Raw genomic sequence first — 9081 nt, 5'->3', positions numbered from 1 at the left:
CCATGTCAACTATACGATTTGCCACCATGTGTCCTTCTTGTGTAAATACAATAATGATTTGTTTGATCGATCATATAATATATGTATTTTCTTCACAGAACGCCCCTGACGAAGGGACAGCAAAGTCCCGAAATGCATTGGGCTCATCAAAATCATCTATTTGTGATTTCTTGAAATATTATGTGGTATACCTATATATTGCACTGCTTATGGTAGATGTCTACCGTTTTTTGTAAATGTGTTGATACATTCATGATGCTATAATTTGAAGCTGTTGTTACATATATGCTGAAAATATATGTTCAAATGAATATCATAGTTTGGTGTTTTTTGACCTTTTGTTAATGTGATTAATTGTTTGTAACATAGTTACATGTAGCACAGTGCGCAGCGTCAATCATCAGTTGATTGCACTTTCTGATCATTTAGTATAGGTCACAATACTAACTAAAGACCTCTCATTGCACATACAGGCCCACAATGTTGTTTTTATAGCCATCCTTATCCTTCCTTTACAAATAAAATCTATTAAACCCCACTCTCCAGGCGCTGCTTGACTAGCGACTGTCGATCCTGTCAGGCAACCCACCCTCTAACACAAGAAGGCAAGTGAAACCTCCATGATAGCAAAGTCTATCATTGGTGGGCTCAGGACTGTAGTCTAAGGAAAGGATCAAAGTTCTTCTTAGGATTGACATTTACTGTATGAGTATTGTTATTCATTCTTTGGGCCTCCTAAATGGTAAATAACGCACACATGGGCCTTGAGTTAACAACCCGCCGTAAAGAGGAGCATCGGACCATATACTTTTCATTAAGTGGCTTATGTGCTCAGTGGTGCAGGCCAGGATGAAAATCCACTACCCTCTAAGGCAGTCACACTCTCTTTCTCCACCCAGAAGATGACTGAAGATAGTTCCAATGCAAGCCAACAATAGTTCTGAGCACTAAGCACAGTAAAACCCAGGCATGTCATGGCATGAAAAATGAGCTTTGAATGCAGTCAATTCTGCCTACGAAATTCTGAATGGAGGCTCCATGCGGATAAGCTATAGATTATTTTTTCCGTATATGAGAAGATCTCTTACAAACTTCCGAAATACGTGGTGAAACAACTGTACTCAAGCTTAGTTGCCAAGTTTTGTCTCTTGTTATTCCAGATAGTTCTTAGAGTAAATCCAAGAACCATACATTATCATATCAGCTAGAACGGAGGGAACATCACAGAAGGAGCTCTTCGAAGTACTGCACTAGTAAATGGTGACGGTGTCGTCTTATAGCCCTTATGTAAAGACACTGCTTACCAAACTCACACTTCTGGTTGAGCATCGTCAGGCAGTGGATACAAATGGATTCAATTTCATGTCTGCTGAAGCAAGTGCAGCCAAGTGCTTCGCTTTTAGCAGCATTTACAACCCTTGACAGAGATCACTGCGATGGAGTGATACCTAGCGATGGTAAGAGTACGTCTTCAACTTTGAGAGATGGGCGAAGAACTAATTTTGCTGGGTTTCTGCAAGAGCTATTGCTGATTTTGGGATTAGTCTGTCAACATAGCTGTGTCTCATTTGCAAGTAAAGTAGAGGGCGGGTCCAAGCGAGAATTGTGAGGGACTGTTGGCAGCTCAACTAGGAACATATATGAAGACCCATTGGGAGAAAATAAAGTGAAGCTCTTGAACATTAATTACAGCTCCCGTGGTCCTCTGGCTTTCAAAAACTCAACTCAAGAGAAATGAAACTGTGACAAGCCCCGAAGTCTATTTATGGAATGAGAACACTTCATTGACCTCCGTCCTCCAAATTTATGTAAAGTCCCTCCCAGTGCATTCCCCTGCATCCCTATACTTCAGGAAGAGGCAACAGCCTGTAAAGACGCCATCTTGGTGCCTCCTCTTGCTTGTTGTGAACCACATGTGATGGAACCTCTGCTTTAGCTCTTGTGTGGCCTAATGTTTTTACTGCAACAGTTGCTGTAGGAAGACCTAGCAAACTATAGCTTCCCCCAAGCAGACACTGGTCCAGCCGACCTTTTCCCTTTATGAAATCGCATACTATAGGCAACATACCAGAAAACAAACATGGTTCAATCAGCACCAGAAGAAACCGTCATGAACGGGCTGGGGGTCAAACCTGGTTGTGGAGCCTTGCACATTTGTTCTGAACTGATTTTGCTATGTCTTCCCTCTCACTGTCAAGTTCCTGCGGAGTGGTAGCAGTACCCAGATCTCAGACTGAAAAAGCAACCGCATTTCAAAGGTATTTCTTGGGACGTTTTCTAGATGAGCACGCAGACTACTGATGGCCAAATAGTTAAACTGAGCGGAAGTGTACTGGGCACACTAAACGATTTTTGTGGGACACCAAAAATAATCACAATTGTACCATGAAAACGTGCCTAGAGTCTTTCGATTAGAGGTGGAAAATGACAGGCATTTATATTGTTGCTACGCATGGGTGAGATGACCTGGACAGTTTAATGCAGACATACAAACACAGTTCCAATGGCAGGCTTACCAGCATAGTTGGAACATTTTGGTAATTAGTGTAGTTGTTCAACTGTTGAGCATGCTGCGGCCTGCCCACAATTATCTACATAGACCTATGGCATACTGTCTCTAGGGACACAGCTTCAGCCATTTTCTTTTGTTCACTTACTGGATAAACAACCCAAGACCAAAGCTGGCAACAAACGCCATTGCCTCCTTTTAAAATACCTCCCGACATGGCGCTACACCTGGTGACAACCGAAATGCAACTACCTTCTTCGTTAGTCTTTTCGATAGAACCATTCTCTTTTTCTCAGTGCTTAAGAGAACATTACAGCTTTAGCAACGTCCAGCTGAGGAATGTTTTGGGAGATCTCAGCTCTCTTTTGGGATTGGTCATCTTTGATTCGGCACTCTTTTATCCATACTGCTAGAGAGGCTTCAAAGATACATAGAAAGCGGTTATGAGAAGGAAATAGCTTCTTCCCCACACTGAAAGAGAAGCTCCTTCCCTAGTTAGAACATTTGTTTTTTTCCTGAGTCCTCGGTTTCCACAGCGATGCGTAGGATCTCCTCATCAGTCTTACTGAAAAGTACTTTACAGCCATGGTTCAAGATGAAGTCCTGGCCTTCTGGAGATTTTCTAGATTGGTTCTGTCTCTTGTTCCTTTCACGCAATAGTGGCTTAATGAAGTGCAAAACAAACCCATCATTCACAGAACTCTACCGAACAGAGGGCAGCCCCAAGATTGACAGCAAAGAGGAGTGGAACCTACTCTGCCACCTGTACATTGATGAATCATAAGACCCTAGGCAGAACAGCAAGGCAGCCATGTTTTCAAGCTGATTAATCAGGCGTCGATGTGCAGAACGTTCAGCTCTTTTGTCTATTAGAGCATCATGGCACCATGTCTTATTACACCAACATGACAAATCTGTTCCGCAGAGCTGCAGATGGGGGAAAATTCCCTTGTGGAGTGCACATGAGGTTGCAGAGGTCCCATATGGAGTTCTCAGTAACCTGAGAAGGCTCATCTGTCTTATAAGGCATCACCATGGTGGATTGCAGAGGCTCGGGCTTCAGAGTTGGCATTGGAGGCAGGCTCTCTAGAGCGGCTCTGGCGATGTCGTATGCTCTTCTCTTCATCCTAAGTTAAAACAAAAGTTGAGAATTTTAGGTCATTTGGCTCAGTTTCTTCAATACATTCTGTCAGCTCCTGGATGGACATGCAAGAAGGGTGTGAAGTCCTGCAACCGTGTAGGAATAGTGCATGTATGGGGCATTATCGTATAAAGGATGAACGGTGAGTGTAATGTGAGCAGCATGGGCCATATGAGAGACAGATAGAATGGGTGAGTATGTGAGAGGAGGAGGCTGGTTAGGAGGGAGAAGGGCACCCAGCGGAGGAAAGGAAGATTCATGGGCAAGTAGTGAAAAAGGCAGCATGATTATGATTTAGAGTGGGAGTGACAGGTTGAATGTGGGAGCTGGGAGGTATAGTTGGAGAAACAAGTTAAAAAACAGCATGTGTTCAGTGCACCTGAGAGGAGTTAGGGTCAAGCTGTGAAGAGGTATAGAAGCCCTCTAGGTCTAGTGAATGGGAGAAATCCACCCCAGTCACAGGGCACCATTCTAGCTTTTACTATGGGAGAGGGAACCCCATTTCTCAGAAAACATCACTCACGATATGGCCTTTGTATCTGCAACACCTAACACAGAGAGCACCACATCGTGCTACAACCCTACTCCAGAGATAACCTGTGTGCTGGCATTGCAAAGAGTATGAGGAATAGCTACTGGGCCATGGTGTGAAGTGTTTAGAGCCTAAAAAGTTTCTATGAAGGTTTGCTGGACTGTAAATGAGGCATGCAGACCTTCAGTATGCCGCTGGAACAGAGTACCCTTTCTGCTACACTCGAAATTAGGCTCTAGGTTACGATTGTGACACTGACATCAGGGAAAGAATCTGTTGCATTTAATGTCATATTTTCCCTGATGCTCTCATTTATGGTCTTTTTGCCCCTTTAAACGTTCATGTATTCTTGATGTAAATGTAGATGTCCATTTTGCATTCAAGGGTAGCAGATTGGGATGATAAAGTTGTCCTTGCATCCTGGTCAGCAAATTTTGTTTACATGGCATGATGTGTGGATGATGACTTTGCAGGTCTACCAGTCAGATAATTAGGCATATACAAAGAATAAGTTAATGACAAATCTGATAAATCAAACCTTCTCTGAGAAACAGATGGAGAGCTGTCCAAGATGGAGGTCAACAATAGGTGGGTGTTTGCATGGCATGCTTTCAGATACAGGAATGGCATTTCACTTGTAGGCAATATGGAAGTATGTCTTTACACCATCTGCTGCTTTTGTAGGAAGGTGTAGGGGTTGTAACAATTTGTGTAGTGGGGCTTTTACCAATATAATCATCCTTGAATGACTTGATGGTAATGGGGATGCCTCACGAAATAGTGGAAAAAACAGTCTGCCAAAGAGAATGTGATAATACTGTTGTAGTCAAAAGCATCCACATCAATCTTGTTGAAGCAGAGTGTGTACATTTTTTACCTTGAGCGACGAGATTAACAGTGATTTGACATTAAATTACTCAACGCTGGGTGTCTTGATTTGTAAGGCCTTATTTCTGAAACAGAGTACAATGAATGCTTAAAGACTAACAGCTTGCAGGCTTTCTCCTTCAACGTCAAGGTGTCTATATTAACAACTTCATCATCAAACCTTCAGAAGTGATGGTCTTTTACTCTATTTGATTTAGATTTGTAAAGTGCAGCTATCGCTCCGAAGGGAGCATCCTGGCGCTACACAGAAGAAACCAGATTGACTGGGTAAGTATGAGAAAGATCCTACTATACCAGTGAGGAGCAGAATGCATCTGTGAGCCCGAATATCCAGGTTTTCAGTGATTTTCTAAATTGAGTCTCTGATTCCATCACCCTTAGGTGTGCGGGCATGAGATTCCATACTCTTTTTCCCAAAAATGTGATGGATCTTCCTCCTTTGGTTTTCGATCTTAAGTTGGGGGGCCTAAGAAGGTTCGCTGTGGAGGATCGGAGGGTCTTAGCCGTAACAATGTGTGAACTTGGCTGCCAGGTATTCAGGTCCAGTGTCTCTAAAGGCTCTAAATGTAATCACCAAGATCTTAAATAAAACTATTTTCTGTATAGGCAGACAATGCAGCGTCTTAAGAGCTGAATTGGCCGATGAATAACAAAGCATTTTCAGCACTAGATGGGCTGCTGCATTCTGTACCATCTGTAGCTTTTTTTACTACTTGTTTGTTGGTTCCTGCGAAAAGGTTATTGCAGTAGTCTAATCTCGACAGGATCAGTGCCACTGCCACTGTCTTCCTTACAGAGCAGGAAATGTAATCAATTTTTTTTAGGGTTTTTATGAGGTTACAGCACATTCCTGCCACTGCAAGAGCCTGTGGCCGAAATGAGAGAGAGGCGTCAAATTGCACTCCCAGATTCTTGGCGATTTTCACTGTATTAGGTGGGGCAGGTGCATCTTCTGGCCACCATTGAATCGGGTTAAAAAGACTGTCTTTTCCTATCAGTAAAATCTTGGTTTTATATGTGTTACATTTAAAGTTGTTTAGTCTCATCCAGCGGATGACCTACGTCATACATTGCCTAACATTAAGCTCTGGTTTGGTTGTGTCTTTATCCAGGGCCAAGATCAATTGTGTGTCGTCTGCGTATGAAGTTGAATCGATATTGAAGGAGGATATTTCACATTGAACATATCGGTATGGTGCTCCACTTTGACGTAAAAAAGTACAAGGTCAATCAGGAGTTGCAGGAATGGCAATGAAAGTGCCTCTTCTTCTCCCTCTGTGGGATGACTCTGATGGAGAGTGTCCAGTCTCAGCAGAAGGGGATCCTTCCCTGGTCATCCTGTTTTTCACTTTCCTTCTCCTTCTTCAATGTAAGCTTTCCCCTTAGATGGATCATTTTGGTCTTTAAGAGTTCTTATGAAGATCTTTCTGCTGAATTCACAATCTTTGGTTAAAGATAAAGGTGTAAAATTAACCATACATAAATTACATGGGTCTAAGTCAGCCTGCTTTTTCTCACAGGCAGGGCACCTCAAAAACAGTGAAGGCATAACTACAAACTTTCAGTTCAAATGATAAAAAAAGGTGAAATGAGTAAGAGATGTTGAATGAAGCCAACATTTTTTAAAGTCAGGTACAAACCTCACTGAATAGGGTTTAAGACCCTAATTGGTTTTTGAGATTCTCTCAGCATGAGAAGGTAAATAAGAACTAAGATGTGAGGCAACTGCCAGTGCAAGGCATGCTGGAATATGGAAGCTGCTGGTTTTCTAAAAGGACAAGCAGTAAGCTTATAGGCAGATTTTGCGCTCATGTACTTACTTTCTTACGGCTATGCTGCCTTTTTTATTATTTGGAATTAAACTAAGAATTTGAGGAAGAAAATCTGGCTAGTTAAAACCATGGAGGGTTTGTGCCTGCATTTGACAAATGCAAAAACAACAATTGATGGACAGAATGCAGAACAATGTCATACATTCACCCCAGTACAGAGATCTGGGCCTAAATCCATCGTTTTGTTGCTCACCATGCCGTTCCAGTTTGAAGCCAGCCGTATGTAAATCAGTCTTAACCCTGTGCCTCATGGGAACAGTCCAGCCCGAACTGCCAAGCCAGGTCCTCCCTGGACTGGAAACAAGCATCCTGCTTGCAATGTTCAACACTCCGTCCATCATTTCCTTTGGTTTTTGCTTTGTTCGCCATAAGTTGGCAGGGTATGCTCAGACGTGAGTCTGGCTGAAGACGGCTGAAATGCCAGAAACCGGTCCTAGGAAGCTTGTTTCCGGTCCAGGGAAGACATGGCTTGGCAGTTCGGGCTGGACTGTTCCCATGAGGCACAGGGTCAGACTGATTTGCAAATGGCCATGTCTGAACTGGGGTGGCTGAGTGGGCTAAAGAACGGTGATGGATTAAACCCAGATCAGTTGACTGGGGGTGAGTGCTTGCAATGTTCAACACTCCGTCCATCATTTCTTTTGGTTTTTGCTTTGTTCGCCATACGTTGGCAGGGTATGCTCAGATGTGAGTCCCTTGCTCACTTTGCCACTGGATTCAAGCAAGCCTGGCTGAAGACGGCTGAAATGCCAGAAACCGGTCCTAGGAAGCTTGTTTCCGGTCCTGGGAAGACATGGATTGGCAGTTCGGGCTGGACTGTTCCCATGAGCCACAGAGTCAGACTGATTTGCAAATAGCCATGTCTGAACTGGGGTGGCAGAGTGGGCTAAAGAACGGTGATGGATTAAACCCAGATCAGTTGACTGGGGGTGAGTGCTTGCAATGTTCAACACTCCGTCCATCATTTCCTTTGGTTTTTGCATTTGACAAATGGCAGCTTTTCGCTGCCTATGTTTATATGCAATAAATTCAAACTGCAGTGTTCTGAGTCCTGGCATGCAGGCAGGAATATTTTATGTTTCTGCCCATCAATGAAGATACACTAATGCAGGAGCTGAGGTTCTTTTTATATAATTGTTTGGGGTCTACAATACAGAAATATCCAGCTTTCAGGACAAATCTTGAAGATAGGCCACCATAAACTTACTGTCTCAAAGATGCCATTGGTGGACCAATCTGTAGGGCACATTTCTGTCTCCTCCTCAGGGACTGCGTCCATCCCTTCGTCTTCATACTCGGTTAGGTAGTCAGACTCTTCAGCTGAAAAAAGAAGAGATGTAAAGGTCACTGGCTGCATAGCCTCTGTCTGCTACAAGATGTCTTGTGTACAAGTTCCACCCTCCCCAAAACACCTTATTGCCATACCATCAAGAAATAAATGAATTATAATGATTTATGAAGCTCAGTGACACCTAGAGGAATTCCAGCACTGGAACAAGAATGAAAGAGGCTTGAACGCCAAAGGGCAACAGAGAAAATAAAGGTTTTTAATGACTTAGATATTCAATGGTAAGTCACAAAGTAAGAGAACTAAGTCCCATTGAGTGGGGTCCAAAACTAACCACATATATGGAAATGCTCGACTGTAGGGACAGCAGACTGGGCTTAATGAACGTGATTAAAAAAGGCACAGGGGTGCAATGGGAAGCAGAGAATAGAAGTACAAGTTCCTTACCTCCGGTAACGATGCATCTGGTAGAGACGATTCTAGCCGCAGATTCCTTAACGTAGAATTATCCCCAGGCGTGAGACTGGACCCGGAAAACTTTCTTACCCAGCATCCCTGCGCGCCGGGGGGCTGCAACAGGCAACTTTGCCCTGACGTCTTGCACGGGCGTGACGTCAGCGAGGGAACATAAGCCCCACCCCGGCGCGCTGACGTCAGTTTGCTTCGGAGAACTTTTCCGCGCCACAACGCGGAGCCATCACAACAAAACTGAGGAGAGCATGGGAACAGTGTGCGGAAAAAAATCAGAGAAACAAAACAGAGAGAAACAAAAGGTGAGGAACAGCACCAGGTGGCACCAAGGTACCAGAAGACTATAGCAGGAAAGCCATAGCAGGGAAAAAACGGAGCACCACTCTGAAGAACAACTGTGCAAGCCAGGGTGAGAGCACC

The 9081-nt window shown here is 43.7% G+C and overlaps 1 protein-coding gene across 3 annotated transcripts in view; it reads right to left on the bottom strand.

Annotated features, from left to right (window-relative positions):
* Positions 1-368: 368 nt before the first annotated feature.
* PNPLA6 (patatin like domain 6, lysophospholipase) overlaps positions 369-9081 on the bottom strand; it is a 259016-nt gene continuing 250303 nt past the window's right edge. For all 3 annotated transcript variants that reach the window (XM_085654362.1, XM_085654361.1, XM_085654363.1), the window contains 2 exons: positions 8110-8222; positions 369-3636 (listed from right to left, as the gene is read on the bottom strand). In XM_085654362.1, coding sequence (XP_085510488.1) covers positions 3529-3636; positions 8110-8222 — 221 coding nt within the window. In that variant the 3' untranslated portion in view covers positions 369-3528. The remainder of the gene's footprint in view (positions 3637-8109; positions 8223-9081) is intronic.

The sequence above is a fragment of the Triturus cristatus genome, chromosome 4_1 (genome assembly GCF_964204655.1).
Source record: "Triturus cristatus chromosome 4_1, aTriCri1.1, whole genome shotgun sequence".
NCBI lineage: Eukaryota > Metazoa > Chordata > Amphibia > Caudata > Salamandridae > Triturus > Triturus cristatus.
This window is presented reverse-complemented; position numbering and strand designations above follow the sequence as displayed.